This window comes from Mastigoproctus giganteus, chromosome 7 (genome assembly GCF_048544385.1).
Source record: "Mastigoproctus giganteus isolate SK-2022 chromosome 7, ASM4854438v1, whole genome shotgun sequence".
In the NCBI taxonomy this organism is placed as follows: Eukaryota; Metazoa; Arthropoda; class Arachnida; order Uropygi; family Thelyphonidae; genus Mastigoproctus; species Mastigoproctus giganteus.
The window spans coordinates 159,963,468-159,986,028 of record NC_143581.1 but is presented as its reverse complement, the minus strand read 5'-3'; the positions used below and the strand labels follow the sequence as shown (position 1 = coordinate 159,986,028).

At 38.8% G+C, this 22,561-nt stretch overlaps 1 protein-coding gene across 1 annotated transcript in view; it reads right to left on the bottom strand.

Annotated features, from left to right (window-relative positions):
* Positions 1–22,561, bottom strand: part of LOC150083288 (uncharacterized) — an 83,246-nt gene that overhangs the window by 34,306 nt on the left and 26,379 nt on the right. Inside the window, exon 2 of the mRNA XM_090378465.1 lies at positions 1,389–1,465. Coding sequence (XP_090234591.1) covers positions 1,389–1,449 — 61 coding nt within the window. The 5' untranslated portion in view covers positions 1,450–1,465. The remainder of the gene's footprint in view (positions 1–1,388; positions 1,466–22,561) is intronic.

Sequence of the window (22,561 nt, the reverse complement as noted above, 5' to 3'; positions counted from 1 at the left end):
ATTTCTAGTGTGAATGTAGATGCAAATATTCATTCAGTTTGTCCGTTATCTGAGCAGAATCACTGAAATCACATGGACCAATCTGATTGATTCAGCCCCTTCCTTCTAGAGTTAATTTAACTAAAGAAGTCCTTGCTGTTTTTCTTAGCATCCTTTTTAAAAGATTTCTCATGCCATCACTTGCCTAACCTCCTTTGTGACTTGATTACAGACTAGCTTATATCTACCATATGCTTCTCTGTCGCCTGATAGTTTATATGCATCCCATGCATTTTTCTTCTCTGACACGAATCTCATTGGTTCATCTGACTTCCATTTAGGTCTAAACCTTGAACAGTGTTTCTTTGTTGGTATGAAAAGCCTAGTAGCTTCCATGATTAATTCCTTGAATGCTTCCCATTTATAATTTGAAGTCATCAGTTTGTTCCACTGTATAGAATTTAAAAACTCTGTGACAACTGTAGTCACCTTTATGAAAGCAAAACCCTTCCCTTTATCACGTGCTTCACATTTCACGAGCACTCCTGTTACTGACATGCATTTTTCTAATCAAAGTGTAGGTTGAAGGGCGTGGTTTTTAAATTTGCATTTTCTGGCTGACTGATCTAAAGGGAGTTTTAATTTTTAAAAATATATGTTTTTAATATAGAACATAATGTTTCACAGTTGTATTCAGAAAAGATCGAAAATATAGGTGACAACAACAGGCGCCTCCGTAGCCAGGTGGGAAGGAGCAGCAGTGCGTAGCACACGCTTCTTGATTAGACCGGGGTTCGAGCCCGTCACCACCAAATATGGAGGATGCGGAAAGGTCAGAGAATTACCACTGCATATCCCGGAGCAATATGGCCTTAGTTGCTAATGCTCCTAAAAACCAAATAACTAACTAACTAACTAGGTGACAACAATTTTAAATTATTTTTTGCTGATTTTTACTAAATTTTCACTCACCTGACTGGGGGTTAATGAACATAGCAAAATGGAAACATGAAGTAGAACAGGCATAACTGTGAACTAATGTTAACTAACTAATAACTAATGTTAGGTGAATGAATATCTAGAACTTAAATAATTATTGTACTTATTATATAATTCAGACATAATCATCAACACAGTTGTATGAGAAATATGTGGGCAGCTATAGTTTCCTACAATTTCCAAACTTCTATGGATTATATTTTCATTTAGTAATATCCCAAATATTAAATGATTTCACACAAAAAAAGTCTTAAGCCGTGCAAAGCCTGTAGAGTATTAGTTCAATAAATGAATACAGGACTGTATAACATTTTACTTTTTAATTAATAACTTATTAATTAATTTAATCCAGAATAATAACTGATAGAAAATAATCTTGACAGGAATGTATGAAAAAGTAGTTCACCTACCATTTAATACCCTTATACCAGCACTAAAGGGGATCAGGCATAGGATAAACAAGACTTTCATGATCACACCTTTTGATCTACAAGACATTTACAAGTTATTTAAACTTTATAAAAGTGAAGTTATCCAGACAATGCTATATTTTATTAGCCAAATGTGTGGCTTATATATGATATCTAAAAAAAATAATAATAATAAACATGATTAATGAACAGGTCACAAGAATTTCAAACAGACCTCTCACAGATTGCCTTTTGATCTGTAAGACACAAAGTATCCAGATAATGCTATTTATTTATTTATTTATTTTTAGCAAATTTAATATTCTATTAATCTCTTGTGTGGCTTATATGTGATGTAAAGCATAATACATAACCATGTCAAACAGATTGTCCCCTTACTATTTTCATAATTGCACAATACAGAACATTAGCCATGTATAAACACACTTCAATTCTTTAGAGCAAGAACAAGGTGGTAACAAAGGCAGGCCTGAGATATGTGCAGTATACATGTATCAGATACTGGGTGGTTCTGAAAGTTACAACCAATCCTGTAGTGCAAGGATCAACGTGCATTTCATAAATTATTAAAAGAGAGTTTTATATACCAGCATAAGTAATCAGGTCAAATCCAAAAAGTAAATGTTTAAAGAGCAAATGATTATGATGTGTTTGGGTGCATCCACCACTTTGGTCATAGTATAACAGTTCACACAACATACCATTTTTATTACAATAAAACCTTTTCTCCTTTTATGGGATTTTTTGCAGCCTGTAACGGATACTGGTCTCAAGTGCATGGGCTGGTTGGTTGTGTCCAGTTACTATGATTATTATTAGTGTTGGTCAAGGAACTCTCTTACTGACCTAAAGGTGTTAAGGATTGCAGCTCTCTGAAGTTTCATATAATTGTTCTCTGGGTGCTGCTATGTTCTTGTGGAGGCTCTTTAGCACCATGGCAGTGGTTGACACGGTGACGGGGATGGTCATTACATGTTCCAATTTCTTTGACTTCCTGTCTTAGGTCGGTATACTTCCTGATCTTTACCTTGTACATTTTCTGGAGGTTGCTGATGTTATACATGTCTATTTTGATCAGGTCTTAAGGGTTATGTCTGGTCTGTTGTGAGGGATCGTCTTGTCCTTTATTATGGCATGGTCCCAGCATAGTTTGTAAATAAGGATCTCTAGTACAGCCCAGGCTCATATTTGTAATATGGTACACTTTCTTTTGATCAACTGGTATATTTGCACTAGCTTCTGATGTAAAATCCTGGTAACCTGATCTTGTCTGTGAGCATAATCTGTCTGGATAATCACCCTGCATCCCATGTTGGTCCTGCTCAATGCTGGTCTAAGCTATGATCCCACAGGGGTATATTAGTACTGGGAATGCATACACGTTTATGGCTGTGATTATTCCCACCATTCAGCTTTGATTTTAGCAGGCAAGCCTTGATCTCCCTGTGTTTACTAACTGGTGAGCTAGCATTATCCCCAGCTATTTGTAGGTCTCTCCATCTGTCATAGCTTCAATTTCTTCACCAATCTTCAGCTGACTGGATGTTCTTGACACAATCCATGGGTCTTGCATTTGTGTAGGCCAAACTGTGTCCTGATGTCAGCACTGAACTCTTTGGTGATCCGGAGTAGCTGTTGGGATTGATTCTCAGTTGTAGCATAGAGTTTGATGTCATCCATGTACATCAGGTGAGAGAGGGTGTGCAGGTTATTCCTCCCTTCTTTTAGGGTATACCCATACCTGCTGTTATTGAGCATGGTAGATAGTGGGTTGAGTGCTAGACTAAACCATAGTGGGCTCTGAGCATCTCCCTAGAAGCTTCCTCTTCTGATGAGGATCACTCTGGTTGTGATGTTCTCAATCATGATGGTGGTCCTCCTGGTTGCTGTGGTTGCTTCTAGGAAGTGTCTCAGTGTTGGGTCGATTTTGTAGATCTTCAGTGTCTATCAGCTAGCTATGAGGCACAGAGTTAAAGGCTTTGCAGTAGTCTATGTAGGCCATGTACAGGTTGCAGTGTTTCTTGTAGGCTTGCTCCATAACTAGAGTATCAATGATCAGTTCCTTCTTACATCCTTTCCCCATATGCATACATCCCTTTTGCTGCTCATCCATAATGTTCTGGCTCTCCAAGTAAGTGGTCTGATATCTTCTTAATTATGCAGTTGGTCAGGATCTTGTACATTGTTGGGAGACAGATGATTGGTCTTTGCCAGGTTTCTGGTGTCTTTGTTCTTAGCTTTCATGTAGGTGATTCCTTGAATTAGAGACTAGGATTATTTCAGTATTTATTATTATCTGGATGAACTGCTCTGCTTTGTGCCTGTGTGTACTGCTGATCATCTTGTATCAGTGGTTGTTGATGTTATCTATACCTGAGGCTGCCAGTTGTGGAACTTCTTGATTGGCTGTTGTACTTCTTCCTCCTGAATATCCCATTCTGTCATCTCTTGTATGTCCTTGGTTTTCTTCTGTTCTGGATATATCCTGGAGGCATGGCCGTTATGCTAACTTTGCTGCTCCACAGGTTGCCCCAGAACTCCTTGGGGGGGGGACCTGTTGCCTTCCTTCTACTCTTGGCCAATTTTCCTATAGAAGCCTCTAGTTTTCATCAAATATCTAGTTGTCTGTTTTCCTCTGGGCACTCTTCCTGTCACTGAGAAATCTCTTGCTAAAAAAAAGTGCCAGGAATTTCTATTCGAGGGTGTCAAAGTATTCTTCAGTCCTTGATTATAGGTCTTGTGTGTTCCATGGATGTTGTCTTTCTTGAGCATGGTCTTCACTTTTTATCAGCTTCTTCCATCGGTTACCCTGGTGGTAACCCTGTTGATAACATTAAAAATTAAAATATTAGAAGTTAAAAGCTTTAGTGTTAATTTAAGTATAAGAATAGATATTAACATAGCATTTCAGTTTATATACAGAGATACAAAGACAACCACTTTCAAAGAAGAGATACCGTTTCACATATATCTGCCAGTTACCTTCTAATTTTTAATGTTTATTGTTTAATTTTATTTTAAAAGTTAAAAGCTTTAGTTTTAATTTAATTATAAGAGTAGACATTAACGTAGCATTTCAGTTGATATACAAAGACAACCACTTCCAAATTGCAGTAACCTACCCAGTCCAGGGCCGTTACTAATACGGATGGGAACTTGAACCCCCGGATTACCTGAGCATCAGCTTTATAGTCTTCAATCATACTCTTTTCACTTTCCTACCCCCAAAAAATTCTTCAACACTGAGCTATTAGTGCAGTACAAGGGCAGGAGTGTCTATTACTATCCTAAGTACCTTCCTAACTTCACCTCCGATTAGCTAAATATCCATACATTGACTGCTAGTTGTAACAACATGCATTTAAATAAATACAAAAAATATATATATAGTGGATTCCAGTTATTGGACCACTGGTTAATCGGGGCAGCTGTTTATTTGGGGCAAATCTTAAAAAACAGAACCCAATCAAGAAAATAGCCAGGGTTTACTTCGCTTAATTGGGACAACATGCCATTTAATCGGGGCAGGAGACCGCAGCACTGGAGATTACCCTACGATTGTCTGCGACCGTACCATGTGGTTCGGTCGGATTTCTGGAGGTCACAACCATAAAACAATTAGCAGTCACTTGTTTATTGGGCTTTTCTGTTAGTGCAATCTATCATAAACGGATAGTTGATATAACTGAGAGCAAAGTGGAGGAGAAATTGTTGAAGTTAAACATAAAGGCACCTGGGGTGGATGGGATCTATCCAGTTATATTAAAGGAGGCAGCAAAACAACTAAGCAAACCCTTAGCCATAATTATGAGAGCACCCTTGAACTCAGGGGAGGTCCCCATGGACTGGAGATGTGCACCTGGCTACGGAGGCGCCTCTCATAGCAGTGAACAGCTTTATATCATCAGTGAAGGTAATAATGTCAGTTTGGCTAGCCAGTCACAAAAGGCAGAAGAACAGCTGAGAACAAGATACCAGAAAGGACCCACTTTGTGGGACTCCAGCTGTAGTAATTCTGGTGTAGCGCTAATTGGCATTGTGAACAATAATCCTGTTCTGAAGCATTGTCTGAATGAACTGCCAATGAGGTAATACATAGTAGCCTTGCTAATGTGTGAATAAATACAGAATCAAATGCCGCCTGGACATCAATATACGTAGTGGTTATTTCCAAACCATGCTCAAATGCCTCAAGGATCTTGGTAGTGGTGGTGACTAGATTTGTAGCGATGGATCTACAATTGCAAGGGAATTAGGTCTCGCTGCTTCAACAGTGAATACCATTTTAAAGGACAGTGCATGTATAAAAGAAGGATCAACGCATTTAAGGTCAACAGTGATCACAAAACAGCGTAAAGGTGCTATATCGAAGATAGAACAGCTGTTAATAATATGGATGAAAAATCAGATTCAGAAGTGAGTGGCCCTGAATCTAATGACCACGCAAAAGCAACAAGTATTTATAAAGGCATTAAGGATAAGTACGGCGAATCCAAACCCAAGTTCGTGGCAAGCAACTGGTGTTTTTTTTTTTTTGTTGGCGCCTCTGCTTCTGTGGCCATATTGCACCTCCCAAGGTTTTTGCATTTTGTACTCTGATCCAAGCCTGAGGCGGGATTAGAACCCGCGATCTTTGGGTTGCCAGGCAGGCACTTTACCCACCCGGCTAGCCTGGTTGGTCGCAACGGGTGGTTTAACAGGTTCAAGCATCGCACTGGTTTCTACAATGTTAAAGTATGTGGTGAAGTCACCAGTGCCGATTCGATTCTGCAGCTACAGAGAAATTTTGTGATGCAATGGAAAGAATTATTGATGAAGGGGGCTATTCAACGCAGCAAATTTTTAACGTTGATGAGACTGCTCTGTATTAGAAAAAAATGTCGGATCAAACATACAATGCCAGGTTTCAAGGGGTTAAAAGATAAGGCCACGCTTTTGCTTGGGGCTAATACAGTGGAAGATTACAGATTAAATCTACTGCTTGTGTATCAATCTGAAAATCCTCATGCAGGGCCAGTTCTGGTAGGTATGCAGTGCGTGCATGCACCGCAGGTGGCCGATATTGCACTTTAAAGAATAAAATTAAAATGTAATTTAACATTTGACTATAGTGGTCAGCGATGAAATAGCAAACATGGCATTGTTAAAAAATAATATTGTATTCTCTTAATTATGTTTAATTTTCATTCACAATGAAAATTAAAACAAAAATAACAATAAACGTTACCATAAAATTAAGAAGGCATACCAACATTCACAATGGGAACATAAACATGACTGTAAACATATTTGGTAACCATGGAAACACAACATGCTCTTCTTTCATACTTCAAAAAATTGATGTTTTCATGATATAGCTGTGCAGTTTATGGTTGTAAATAACGCCGAAACATATATGTTAGGTGTTTTGCATCAGAAAACTTAGAAGTGCAAGCACGGGCGATGGTGGGTTCATCCGTTGAACCAGAGAAGGATTCAATAATGAGACTTCCATAACCTTTACAATCGTGTCTTGTTTTAAACCACGTAAACAAAAGCATAAAAGCTTGGAAACTTTCATGTTATCATTAAGTTTAAGGTTACACTTACGTAATTTACTCATTGTGAATGGTTTTATTAAACTAAGGCCTGGGCGGAAATTACTAAAAGTTGTTTCAATGGCACATGGAAGAAAATATACCCACGGCATGTAAAAGGCTTCGAAGGGTTTGAAAAAGACAAATCATATGAAGAGGTTACAGATAAGATTGTAAAGGTTGCAGAGCTACTTCACAGTTGGATGTTGATGCCAAAGACATGAAGGAGTTAATAGAGGAAGAAGAGAAGGAATTATCTAATGAAGAACTTATTGACTTGCAGGGAGCAATAGCGAAAGAAAATGCTGACGAAGCTCGAGACGCTTCATCACCAGAGATGGAATGGCATTTCGAGAAATTGCATTGGCGATGGAAAAGTTTGAGAAGATGGATTCTGACAGCGAATGATTCTTAAAAGTTCACAGAGGGGTGAATGATATGCTTGCTTGCTACAAAGAAATCTATGATGAAAAGAAAAAGCCATTAATATGTTCTTTCATAAGGTTGAGCGGCCGACCGCTTCTAAATCTCCACAGCTCGCAACGGTGTACTTATCAGCTGAAGACAACGATGCTCGAGAGGTAAAACTTACTGACGTTATACCTGTTTCCTCTCTTTTTTTGTAATTTTATAATTTTGAAATTTTTTTAAATTGCACGCTTTTGTAATTTTTCCTGCTCATGAGATAAAAAATTGAATATGTACGATAAACAATTATATTTACATGTTCGTCGAACATTTATTTTTTGATTCAATCAATTCAGCGAACACAGTTGTGAGTGCTGCAGAAGCATGGGGGAAATTCTGACACGTAAAAACTTGACTTACGTAGCGTTCTGCGGAACGCAATCCTTACGTAAGTCGAGGAGTTCCTGTAATAGTAAGCAAGGTACTGTGTGTTTGTGTGTGTTCTTGTATTGGGGTAGCTCCTAGGCATTATTCCATCTCCACTTTTGTACTCTGTTATGGTGTAGAAACTGCATAATGGGCCTGAAAAAGTGTTATCTGTGTAAATATTAATGTGTTTTGTTGTGTCAGGCCAATTTTTCCACCAGTGTGCAGCCAACATATGGGCAGCTGCTGCCTGGTGCTCATCCCTAGCACCAGGCCTGGGTCAACTGTCATCATGTACGGTGTAATTACCACCGAAAATCTTGCAGATGCCTGCACTCCCGCTCCCAGGTTGCCCATACCTGAGAGCCAGCAAAAAAAAAAAAAAAAAAAAAAAATAGTAGTTATATACATTTATGGCCTGAGTTTCTCGACCAAACACGCCTGTTCTTAGAAGATATGTAGCCGACCGGGCTAGCCGGGTGGGTAAAGTGCCTGCCTGGCAACCCAAAGGTCGCGGGTTCGATTCCCGCCTCGGGCTTGGATCAAAGTACTGCAAAAACCTTGGGAGGTGCATTATGGCCACAGAAGCCTATGCGCCAACAACTACAAAAAAAAAAAAAAAAAAAAAAAAGAAGATATGTAATTTTGATCCCAAGTCACCAGGACCAACCACTGCAAGGCATGGGGAATGTTCAGGCAAAACAATTGTAACAATTATATTAACATATATACATTATTTCCTAAGGTCTTAATCTTTTTCACCACAGTCCAAATGTTCTCAGTACATTTTATTTTCAAATGAAGTCACAAGGTAAACTGTCCGGTTTGATTTCATTCAAGAAAGTCAATCCCGGTAGTCTTCTCCGTTCTGTGCCAGCATAAGCCTTAAAAAAAAAAAAACTCTTCTAAAAGGATCTCTTCTATTTGTTGAAGACTTCTAATTATTCTCTTTTAGAAGTCTTCAACAACTAGCTTCCAGGCCTGTACTCAGTACTCACAGCGTGCCCCAACTATTGCCTTATACAAAGGAATAACATACTGCTGTTTTCGGTTTTCTTTAAACATCTCTCCACTGAAAAATTTGAGACGAAGAACTTACAAAATACTGTATGGATCTAGATATTGCTTCAAAAGAAGCCAGGGGCTCACATATGGTGAGTATGAGTTTGGCAAACCCAGGGTCCTGAGCTGGATATCACCATTCTTCTCTTCCTTGGTGATTCCTTTCTACTTCCCTCTCTCAGGGTAACTCGGGATTTTTTTTTTTTTTTTTTTTTTTTGGCTGGTGCAGCATAAGCCTCAGGCTTCCTTGTACCACATGGCTAATAATAAAAAAAGAGGCGGTGAAAATCGCGATATAGGTGATAGCGATTTATATGATGAAATCAAAATATTTTGTTATACTTTCTGGATAATTTATCATATACAACGCTATTACAATGTTTGAACAATATATCTAAAAGTCATGGTCATTTCAAATTTCAGTATTGCTTTGAGAATTTTATTCACAATTCCAGTTGCTACTGCCTCAGCAGAGCGAAGTTTCTCCAAATTGAAAATTTAAAAAAAATCTGAGAACTACAATGATTCAAGAAAGGTTGTCTGATTTGTCTTCTAGTATATTACTGTCAGTAGAACGCAAATTATCTGAAAATCTTGATTATAAAAATAAAATTAGTGATTTTGCTGAAATGAAGGCAAGAAAAATAAATATATAACAATTTATGAATTACGTAAGACTATTTTATTACTTATCCAAACATCGCCAGCCCATCAACAGAACACCCAGACATGCGCAATAATAATTAAATTCAGTCGTCTTTGATATTTTGCCGACTTTCAGTCGTATAAAAAACCATAGCTTTACACATTTTTCGATTTTGTGGTTATGACGGTATATTTGGCAAGATAGGATGTTTAATTTAACAGTTTGCTGGCTTGATTTATAACTGTTAAATATTTAGACATGGTATGTGGGCCTCTATTTGCACTCTTTCCCCCAGGCTCCACAAATGTTAGGGGGGGAGCTGTTTCCCCCAACACACTTTACTAAAACAGCCTCTGTAGTGCATGGCGGAACTCTTCCAGAACTGAACCCCGAACTACAACAGAAACTCCTTTTCGGCACGAAGGGCACTTTCCCACCATTGGTGGGAAGTGCCCTTCGATCTCTTGTGCTTGCACAGTGTAATAGTTACATATTTAACACTAAGGTCATATTTTCAGGACAGATTTATTGCTGTGCGTGCACGTCATCTGTCATATAGTGCCGGTGTCTCGAGAGGCTGTCCTCAAGGTTCGGTTTTGGGACCTCTCTTTTGGAATGCAGTTTTAGATAAGTGGCTTCTTAAGGAGGGTACAGAGTTTGTTAAGATAGCCTATGTATGTAAAATCTAACATGTATTATTCTGGGCGCTCCAGACACACTGGAAGAAAAAATACAGTCAGTTTTGGATGCAGTGGACCGAACTGAACAAATTGAAGATCTCTGCAAGTAAGACCTGTTTTATGGTTTTTAAGAAACAATTTGATTACAGCAGACCTCCAAGAGTTCTTTTAAGTGGAGTTCAGATGCCTTATGTGGCTAAAACTAAGTATTCGGGATTAATCATAGATGACAAACCTTCCCTTTTGCCACATGTTTCACACCTGAATATAAAAGTAAGACACTTTACGGCCTCCACTCCTTACGATTTCTCGTAAAGAGTGGGGATTGAATAAGAAGGTGTTGTCGTTGTATTATAAGACTTTTTCTCCAGATAATGGCATATGCGGCTGTTGCTTGGTTTCTCTGGTAACTAAAACTAGGATTCGATCGAAACTTTTATCACTTCAGCGCTCTATGTTATTAACTTTACTGAAAGTACCTAGAACAGCGACTACAAACGCCCTACAGGTAATTGCTGGTACCATTGCCATTGGATTTATTTATTGTCTACAGAGGTTTTTTTGTACAAATTGAAAAAGGGTATGCTGTTAACGTTTTTGGATATCACAATCGATTTGGAGAATAATATTAAAGAACAACAATGAATATGGAATAAATTAATGGATTTTTGGCAGACCAGATGGGAAAGTGGGAATGTTGGAGCTGTGACAAGGAAATATATTCCCCAGGTGAACTATATGTAGTTCACCTGGGGAATATAACAGACCATGGCTCACTTAGAGCCAAATTATATGAGAGAGGATTGGAGACAGATCCTTTCTGTAATGTGGCGAACAGGAGACTCGGATGCATGTAATTTTTTATGCTGGGAGTATGAAGACCAAAGGCAGACTTTGATGGCACATACATTTGTATTCCTGGCTTATCGTTCGATACAGTACATTTACTTATTGCAAATCGTGGCTGTTTTATTTCAGCTGCTGTTTTTGCAAGAAGAATTGGTCTTAGAGCCTCTATTGAGAGGCAAACCTGGTGACTGAATTGTCTTGTTGGACCCGATTCCTTGTGTCGGTTATGATTTTGGAGAACATTGCATTCAACTATTGGTTTCTAATTTTGGCTATCAGCTGGAGTGCTGGACCTGATTCATGGTGTTGAGTCTGGTGCTCTGGTTAGTTGTCTTTTCTGCAGTGATAATGAATACTTCCTTCTGGATCTGATTCATTGCGTCGGATCTGGTGCTCTAATGGTTCTCTTATCCATGGCGTATAGTTGGACAGTACCTTTATTGGGCTGGGAGGTTCCAGTGCATGTGAAATAGTAAATGAGGAAATATTCAGTCGAACTGTGATTTTTGAAGTTTATAGTTGTGCCATCCAGGCTATTGATTATTAGTGGGTTTTTTTTTTTTTTTTTCCTGCTGGCTCCCTAGTATGGGTAACTCAGGGAGCGGGATTGCTGGCACTCACTGGTATTGCACTACCTCCAGTGGGTTCGGGATTTCATGTGCGAATTGCGCTACAGTAAAATCACACCCAGGTAATTCAACATACTTTTCCAGGCCTGCTTTGTAAAGACTACATATTCACAAGTTCTCAAGGTAGGTTGGGCTTATGCCTGGAAGCTACCCTGGTTAAAGAACACACACACGTTTACAGATATGTACAGTGCATCTAATTATATGTAAATATATATACTGTATATAAATCATGTATATACTTTGGTGTACATAAGGGACAGACTTCCTTCCTTGTTGTGGAAGTTGATAGCCTAAACAAATATAAGGCTCAGCTGGACAGGTATTTCGAACGAACGGAGGGGTGAAGTGGAAGTTTTTTTTTTTTTTTTTTGGCTGATGCTGCATAAGCTTGCTTTCTTGCATCATATGCCTATACTAATGCTAATAATCATGAGACTGTATATTGTGTGTAATCAATAAATGAATGAAAAATGAAATGAATCTCCACCCTGACCCAATCACAGTGTTATTCTTTATACTCGCTCTTCTCATACATCAGTAATTCGCATTCTGTTTTGCCCACACAACGGAACTCTTTTAGCATTAACAAAGGCACATGATGCAAGAAGAAGGTGCGCCTCCGTAGCCAGGTGGGAAGGAGCAGTAGTGCGTACCACATGCTTCTTGATTAGACCGGGGTTCGAGCCCGTCACCACCAAATACGGAGGAAGCGGAAAGGTCAGGGAATGACCACCGCATATCCCGGTGCAATATGGCCTTAGTTGCTAATGCTCCTAACAACCAAACAAACATGATGCAAGGAAGCAAGCTTATATAGCATCAGCCAAAAAAAAAAAACGACTCCTCATTTCACCCATCCACTCACTCCAAAGGTTTGTCTAGTTTTGTCTTGAATCTATTTAAGCTATCAACTTCTACAGCGACAGATGGAAATTTGTTCCAGCAATCAACCGCCCACTGGCTAAAGGCAAACTTCCGCACATCTATCCTACAACTGTCTCCTCAGCTTAAATCTATGCCCCCCCCCCCCTTCAGGTTTGTAATCTCAGCAAGAGGAAGAATCCCATCAGCATTCAGCATGCTCAAACCATTCAAGGCTTTATACATCTCGCAGGTGCCTAGTCTCTAGACACTAATTTGCAAAATTTAAGCCTTTCTTCGTAAGAAGCAACTCTTAGTTCCATTCACTAATCTCGTTCCAGCAGCCCTACATCCTTTTTAAAATGAGGCCTCCAGACCTGTATACAGTACTCAAACTGTGGCCTGACCATTGCCTCTTATAAGGGGATAATCACCTCCATATCCCTGCTAGAAATATTCCTATATATCATTGACAAGACACCATGAGCTACTCTTGCAGACCGCCTGCACTGCTCAGAAAACTTCATATCTGCCTGCACTGCTCAGAAAACTTCATATCTGCCTGCACAATTACCCCCTTCATATCTGCCTGCACAATTACCCCCTTCATATCTGCCTGCACAATTAAATGATCCTGCAGTGCTTCTTTAACTTGTGCCTCCACTAATTTCCCTGAAACAGAACCTCTAAAAAACCTGCTGACCATACCTTTGAAGCTGCTGCATACCGACGCCCTTCCCCAAAATCCCTGAAGTGTCGCGTCCTGAGGTAGCAGTGTAATATATGGATTAAACTATTGTGCTGACTACTTCTTTGAGCGCATTTTAAATTTACTCATTCTTTCCCCGTATAGATCTCCAATTCCCATTTTTAAACACCCAAAAGACTTCTACTGTGTCTATTGTTCTGCAGTTTTTTATTTTAACTTACCTCCACACTTGATCATACCATTGTTTACCATATTCCCACTAATGGAAATAGCTTTGTAATGTGTTTTCGGTTTTCCTTAAATGCTTTACTTCCACACACTACACTTACTAAAAGAAATATCTGCAAGACTTTAGTTATTACATGATCTTTCCGATTTTCACCAAGGTGTTATTGTTGGTGCAACTTTAGCAGGAGCCATTTAAAAAAAACAAATGAAATCTCTGGGTCGACAGCAAGCAACCTAAAAGTTGAATACTATACAATGAGTGGAAGATGAAAGGAGTGTGCAGTTCTAAAATGGAAGAAATGCAGCAGAAAATCAGTACTCCAAGAACGAGACCGCAGGCAAAGAAAGACCGATTTCCAACCGACCTAAGACCTAGAAGTTCAAGAATCTGGGATTTGATAGTCGTGTGCCTATAAGAAAACCACTGCTTTCTAAAATCTACAGGAGTGGTGCCGCCGACGCTAAGACTGGACTGTGGAACCTTAAAAAAAAAATAATGTGGTTTTACTAGTCTCAATATGCAATTTTTGTACTGAAGACAGGATGAAAGTGGCGTGAACCTCATGAAGCCAAGCATCCAGACTGTCTCGTGGTCACTACACAAGCGATTATAGGTAGTAGTAGCAGTAGCAGCAGCAGCAGTATGTGATGCAAGAAAGAAAGTGTATGAACTTATGCAGCATCAGCCAAAACAAAAAAAAAAAAAAAAAAAATCACACCATTCCCTCTGTCCTTCCATCTGTCCACAATGACAGATGGAAGTTTGTTCCAGCAATTAACCACCCGCTGGCTAAAGGCAAATTTCCGCACATCCGTTCTACATCTGTCTTTTCTTAATTTGAATTTATGCCCCCTTAGATTCGTAATCTGACAAGTGCAAGGATCCCATCAGAATTCAGCATGCTCAACCCATTCAAGGCCTTATACACCTCAATCAGATCACCGTGCAAGTGCATAGTCTCCAGCCACTGCAATTTGCATAACTTAAGCTTCTCTTGGTAAGAGTATTCCTTCATTCCCCTCACCGATCTTGTTGCCCTTCTCTGTACACGCTCAAGAAAATCTACATCCTTCCTAAAATGAGGCCTCCAGACCTGTACGCATTACTCAAGGCGTGGCCTGACTATTGCCTTATACAGAGGGACAATCACCTCCTTTTCCCTGCTAGCAAAATTCCTATATATCATTGACAAAACCCCATGACCTGCCCTGGCAGCCTGTCTGCATTGCTCAGGAAACTTCACATCTGGCTGCACAATTACTCCCAGGTCTTTTTCATTTTCTACCACCTTAAGTTTAGTACCACACATTTGTTACGTTTCTCTGGGGTTACTTCTACCCATATGCAGTACTTTGCATTTTTCAATGTTAAATTTCAGTTGTCACTTCTCAGTCCATCTGCCCAAATTTTCTAGATCCTGCTGCAGCAACACACTGCCATTACTGTCATTAACAACCCTGCCAACCTTTGTATCATCTGCAAACTTCGACACTAAGCTGGTTTTATACCTTCATCAATATCATTGATAAATATACAAAACAGTGAACCAACACCAAACCCTGTGGGACTCCACTAATAACATTAGTCCATGAAGAGCAGCACCAATTGATTACCGCCCTCTGTCTTCTCCCACTCAAACATCCTTTTATCCATTGTAGCAACTTATCCTTAATACCATTCTGCTCCAATTTGTACAATAGTCTTCCATGTGCAACAGTGTCAAAAGCTTTCCTGATATCCAAATATATGATATCAAATTTATGTTTTGCATCCAGTTCCTTTTTAACCACATCATAATATCCTATCAAATTTGTCAGACAAGACTTTCCCTTAACAAACCCATGCTGTGTCTGAATTCTTGCTGCAGTCTTGTCTAGATGATCCTGCAATGCATCTTTAACCAGTGACTCCATTATTTTACCCGGAACAGAAGTTAAACTAACTGGTCTGTAATTACTCGTGTCACCCTTCGATCCCCCTTTGTGAATTGGGGTTACATTTGCACTTCTTCAGTCCGTGGGGACCTCCCCTCAGTCCAAGGATGCTCTCATAATTATGGCTAAGGGTTTGCATAGTTGCTTTGCCGCCTCCTTTAATATAACTGGATAGATCCCATCCACCCCAGGTGCCTTTCTTATGTTTAACTTCAACAATTTCTCCTCCACTTTGCTCTCAGTTTTTACAAAATCATTAAGCACACTGCTACAATTCGGTAACCTTCTGCCATTTTCAAACCTTAATAATTCCTCGTGTGTGAATGTAGATGCAAAATATTCATTCAGTTTGTTTGCTATCTGAGCAGGATCATCAACAGTCGAACCATCGATATTAAGTGGACCAATCAGATTTAATCCCCTTCCTTTTAGAGTTTATTATAAGTAAAGAAATCCTTGCCGTTTTTCTTAGCCTCTCTTGCCAAAGATTTCTTATAATCTGTCCTCGCCTGCCTAACCTCCTTTGTGACCAGATTACCGACTAGCTTATATCTTCCATAGGCTTCTGAGTCGCTTGATAATTTTTATGCATCCCATGCATTTTTCTTCTCTGTTACGAGTTTCATTAGTTCATTTGATAACCATTTAAGTATTACCATGGTATGGGTTTGTTCTGTTCGTACGGACTTGGTCCGCTCATACCATGATTGGGCAGTCGTGTTACTTCCAATGAATATCTTTCTGTCGTATTGGACCAACTACACCCTGCAGTACAGTACATAGTTCATTTCTTCTCGGATTGTGATGGAGTGATTCAAGACGACAATGCAAATATCCTCATCCAAAACTGTATCTAAATGGTTCGAGGTGCATTCTCAAGAATTGTAGCATCTAGCCTTACCGCCCAACTCACTAGACCTGAATCCAATTGAGAACGGCTGGGATATGTTGGAAAGGGAAGTTAGGCTTCGCTGTTCTCTATCGACCACAATACAATAGCTGACAGATGCTCTAACAGAAGAATGTTAGAGTGTGGGGCTAGACTCTCGCCCACTTAGTGGGATCCATGCCACAACGAGTACGGGCTATAATAATGTAAGGTATTTCGTTTTCTCTAGAACTAGTATGAAATCTTAAGAGGAAAAAAAAAAAAAAAAAAAAAAAGCCTTACCACTTATTCCGAAGTACTTCTGTTGAGTTCACTATCATAGGCCGGCCTCGGTTATTATGTCTTTTTCCTTCCCTGTATAAATACTGTACACAGTATTTACTTTCATTCCTATCTTAAATAATTTATCATATGTAGTGACATTTCCTTTTGGTTAATCAAATAGTTGGAAGCTTTTTCAAGTAGTTCATTCTATCTTATCTATAACCTTTAACATTTACTAAGCATACTAGAGTAACATATTGGTAAAACGAAAGTCATGATGGCATATATTCAGTGTAACGAAATTACTTCGACATTTATTTTAACTGCACTTTTTTGTCATGCGGACGTATTTCTGATTACGACAAGTCATTTCATTTGTTACGAAACTCCTGTCGCCTGTACGCAAAAAAGAATCTAAAAAATAAATAAAAGACTTATTTAACAAATGAAATTACGAAGTAAAATTAAGATAATAGAAAAGAATATTCCTGTCATTAGGGGTCGCAGGTACCGGCTAAAGGCGCTATAGCTCATCTCCCCTGGGCCGTACTTATACGTTCGAGGGCCAAGGCACAAAATTATTTTGAAACCCCTGAACTTCTTTATTGCAAAATTATCATAGTAAAAATTTTGTATTGCCAAATAATTTATTTATATAACATAATAATTAAATACAGGAGTTTAAGGGAATAATAGTTTTAACAATACCTGTACTGTACCAAAAACTAACACATTTACATTAGTAGAGGCATATTATTATTGCTGCTCTTATATTATTTCTCCCTGATTGGGGGTTCCACCTCGTGACGGGTATTGCTACCAAGTACACAGAGAGGTTGTTGTTATGTCTGATGTTACTGTTGGTCGAGGAACACTCTGACAATCCTACAGGTGTTCAGGATTGCAACTTTCTGGAGTTCCTTGTAGGTGTTCGCTGGGAGACCTATGCTGATAGGCTGTTATGTAGAGTCTTTGGCACCATACCTGTGGCTGACACGATGATCGGGATGGTCATTACTTGTTGCATATGCCACATCTCTTTGATCTCCTGTCTTAAGTTCGTGTACTTCTTGATTTTTTTTTTTTTCCCATGGGTTTCTGCAGGTTGCCAGTGTTGGGTACCGCTATGTCAAAATAATTTTTTTATATAACATAATAATTAAATCCAGCAGTTTAAGGGAATAATAGTTTTAACAATACCTGTACTGTACCAAAAACTAACACATTAGCATTAGTAGAGGTATTAGTAACACATTAGTATTATTACTCTATTATTTCTCCGTGATTGGGGGATTCCATTCCGTGACGGGTACTGCTACCAAGTACACAGGGTGGTATTTGGTAGCAGTAGTAGTAAGTACCACCCTGTGTACTTGGTGCTTATTATTATTAATAAATAAATTTTCTGTTTATACTCCGGGACGACCAAACGGTCAGAGGAGTTTAAAAGACACACAGAATACAAGAAACAGCACCGTATTCAGCAGTCACGGGCTTGAACCCCGGTCACTCAAGGCACGTGTACTTATGCACCCGCGCGCCTGACCACTAGGCTACGGCGGCCTATATAACTGTATTATGCAAGGAATCCTGAGGCTTATGCTGTACCAGTCCCGAGTTACCCTGAGAGAGAGAGAGAGAGAGAGGTAGAGAGAGTCAAAAGTAAAAGGGAATCACCAAGAAAGAGAAGAATAATTATATCCATGTCAGGACCCTGGGTGTGCCAAGCCCATACTCGCCAGATGTGACCCGCTGGGGTTATGATGCAAGAAGCAAGCTTTTATAAAGCATCAGCCAAGGGGGGGGGGGGACCATTTCAAACATCTATTCCTTCTAAACGTTTGTCCAGTTCCTCCTTGAATTTACTTAAGCTATCAACTTCCGCAACAACAGATGGAAGTTTGTTCCGGCAATAAACAACTCGCTGGCTAAAGGCAAATTTCCGCACATCTATCCTAAACTGCCTTTCCTCAATTTGAATTTATGCCCCTCAGGTTCGTAATCTGAGCAAGAGGAAGAATCCCATCAGAATTGAGCCTGCCCAACCCATTCAAAGCCTTATACACCTCAGTCAGATCACCTCACAGGTGCCTAGTCTCCAGACGCTGCAATTTGCAGAACTTTCTTGACAAGACCACCCCTTCGTTCTCCTCACCAATGTTGTTGCCCTTCTCTGTACTCGTTCAAGCAACTCTACATCCTTCCTAAAATGAGGCCTCCACACCTGTAAACGGTAGGCGTGGCCTAACCATTTTCTTATACAAAGGGATAATCACCTTTTCCCTATTAGCAAAATTCCTGTATATCATTGACAATACCCCATGACCTGCTCTGGCAGCCCGTCTGCACTGTTCAGAAAATTTCATATCTGACTGCACAATTACTCCCAGATCTTTTTTTTTAACTACCCTAAGTGTAGTACCACACAGTTGGTAGGTTTCTCTAGTGTTAAAAAATTATATATATATAATCTACCCATATGCAGTACTTTGCAGTTGCCAATGTTAAACTTAAGTTGCCACTTCTCATCCCATCTGCCCAACTTTTCTAGATCCTGTTGCAGTAGCACATTGCCATCACTGTCATTAACAACCCTTAATAAATATTTCCTTTTGTTTCCTATTTTGTTTTCTCATATTCTCTTATTATAACATTCATCAATATGCATAATCTGTATATGCATATTATGCATAAATATGCAGATTTGTTTGTAACATATACATACATTGCAAATATTAAATAATAATAAAAAAATGCTACATGTATCCCCCCCCCGAAGTTTACATTCTCCCCCTGGTGCATGTACCCCCGAAGTTTACATACTTCCCCCAGGTGCAAAACGCTCTGGATTCAACACTGGTGGGGAATTTCCCCGAGTCCAAGGATGCTGTCATAATTATGGCTTAGGGTTTGCTTACTACCTTTTCTGCCTCCTTTAATCTAAATGGATATATCCCTTTTATTATAAATAAGAACATGAGAATATTTAATATATTCTGTATAGCCTGATAAAAACCCCAGATTATCTGCAACCCATACGTAGACAGGACTCTTTTAAACTTCACCGGAATCTAATACCGGTTACTATTCGGTAAAAAAAAAAAAAAAAAAAAAATATATATATATATATATATACACACACACACAGTAAACCCCCGCGAATAGTGGGGGGTTACGTTCCTGAGAAATGCCGCGAATACTGAGTTATGGCTCTCATAGTAATAAAGGGTTTCCGTTCCAAAGTATGAAATATATAAGAAAAACAACTCTAAAATTTTGTCTAAGTATGTATTATATGTACCTTCATAATATGACTATGCACATAGACAGCACATAGTGAAATGCAAGCATATGGCATCGAAATGAAAATAAGAAACAATTTAATATTAAATGTAATATTTATTAGAAATTTCAAACAAATCTTTCAAACCAGCGCCTTTGCTAGCTAAAACTTATCCCGCCAGTGTTATCACCAGTTTTGCTAGTGTTGATAAAGGAGTTTTGCCTTTTCACGATTGATGAGTGAACTTAACGGAATTTTATTTTGAGTTCGGTCTTCTATCCACAGATTTAAAGCTTTTTCCGTTTTTTCTAATTTAATATCACGAGTTACAGAGCAAATTTTTGAAACAATTAGCGCGTTTTCACCGACACTACAGCAGATTTTTTCTTCCGATTTCTTGATTGATCGTACCGTTGACTCATTGATTTTATAATGTTTTGCCACTGAGGGGAGACACTTTCACTATTAGAAATTTTGTCTAATAACTCAATTTTATTTGCTAATGTTATCACCTTCTTTGATCTTTTCACATTTCCCTTATTATTCGTAGCCATATTTTTATACGGGTTAGAAAGAACTTGTCCACAATAAAGTCACTTTCTTCCGTTAACATACTCGAAAAAGTGTGTTTTACACCTCTTTTTCGAGTATGTTAACGGAGGTTATCAATGTTATCAATTGATGAATAAATTTATCAATTGATAAATTTATTCAATTTATAAGCATATAAATTAAAAGCAAACGACGAAACCTTCCATGACAAGCGCATCACACATATTGAATAACGATTAGCGAGAAACATCCACGCTCGCGATTTTGTCACCCCTCTCCCCCCACCCACTGAGCGCTGTTTTGACCGGGAAAGATAATTTTAGCCACACCCATGCTTTTTTATGGCGGAAAATGTTCACGGCGCTTTAAAATTCACATTTTTTTAGGTTTCATTTTATGTTAAATCAGCGTCCGCGAATAGCGGGGGTTTACTGTATTTATTTTATTTATTTTTTTCCTTGCTCTTAATTTCGCAAATTTACCAATTATGTCGTCATAATTTATAGAGTTCGTTACTTCGGACTCAATAAATAATAATGATAAATCGGAAATTTGGTCCTGCATTAAATTATTTAGTAAATAGTTTTGTTTTTTTATTCTTGCTGAAAAAGACCTTTTTCACCACTTTTTGTCGCAGGCATTGTGAGAAATACGTATTTTCAGAATTGTTTCAACATTCGGAAACGTCGACCTAAGTCCATTATTAACACTATTGTACATATACTTAATATTTGAAGCATTTTCTTCTTTGGAATAGTTTAAAAAGTGCTCTATTTCTGATTTTAATTGTTCGATATCAATGTCATTTTTATAAATATCTGCTAATGTGTCAAACCCCATGGTTTGCCCACAACCAGGGTCTTGAGCTGGATATCATCATTCTTCCCTTTCTCGGTGATTCGCTTTTCTCTCTCTCTCTCTCTCTCTCTCTCTCTCTCTCTCTCTCTCTCTCTCTCATGGTAACTTAGGAATGTTTTTTTTGGCTGGTACAGCAAAAGCCTCAGGCTTCCTTGCACCATATGGCTAATAATAATAATACTCGAATCGAACTCGTTTTCCTCCATGCTATCATTTAAAAAAAGCACTAAACATATTTAATCTCATCTCTCGGTGTATACTTCAGATCAGCGATTTAATTCAGCAAAAAGGGTATCATAAATAACATTAACGGTGTTAATGAATAATTTTCTGCCAGTTAAAATTACATAATTTTCTCTTATTCTGGCCTCTTTCATGCTGCCCTCTGTGGGCCCCTTGGTCCATACTTATATCATGTGTGGGTGTTCGGTGATCACCCTGTAAACACTCGCTTTCTGCCTGTCATCTTTTTACTTTTCTTCTCGCCCTATCCCACCCTTTTATTATCTTCCTTTTTCGGGGTTCCCACCTATTCTAGGTTCACTCTTCGCCCTCGCCAGGGGGATGCCTTCCCTGTCATCGTCCCTCTTAACCTTGTCTGTTCTCTATCCTATTTGTTTTATTCCTTCCTTTAGGCCGTCTCTGCTCTTGTCCAGGCCAGAGCAGAGCTAGCCTGGTAAATGTTTCTGTCCTGGCCCGGCTCCTCGTGCCGTGGACGGATGCTGGAAGGTGCCTTCCTTGGTGAACGCTTGCTGAAGATGCAAAACTGGCTTTGTAGTCTTGCATCGTCACAGTGCCACAAAGTGCGGTTTTGTGGGGAACCACTGGCGCCACACGCATTACAAAAACACTGTCTCTTATATATCGTCGTACATAATTTTATGTTTCTTTATTCGGTTTCATTCATCTCTATATTCAGTTAATAATTTAGTTTTGTCTTCAATTGTTTCAAAATTATTTCTAACACCTAAAATAAATTCTTTCGTTGATTTTAAAAGATTCACGCATTTTAGTAAATTTATTTTTGGAACCTGAAGGGTAACTAAATGCTACTACCGTAGCATTTAGTTACCCTTCCTAAAAACTCTCTAACACTTTGTTCAAATTGTTGTTAATATAGCTGTTTCGTATTCATCGAAATGGGTGACTAATTTTGTAGACTAACTGGCTTTTGCGTTCAGATGTAGAAATATTGATAAGAGCTTCTTAATTTTTTTATATCCTCTTTTCAATGCTGATACGGCATCCGTTTTCGATGACCATAGCGTATCACTGATTTGTTTTAACGTAAATG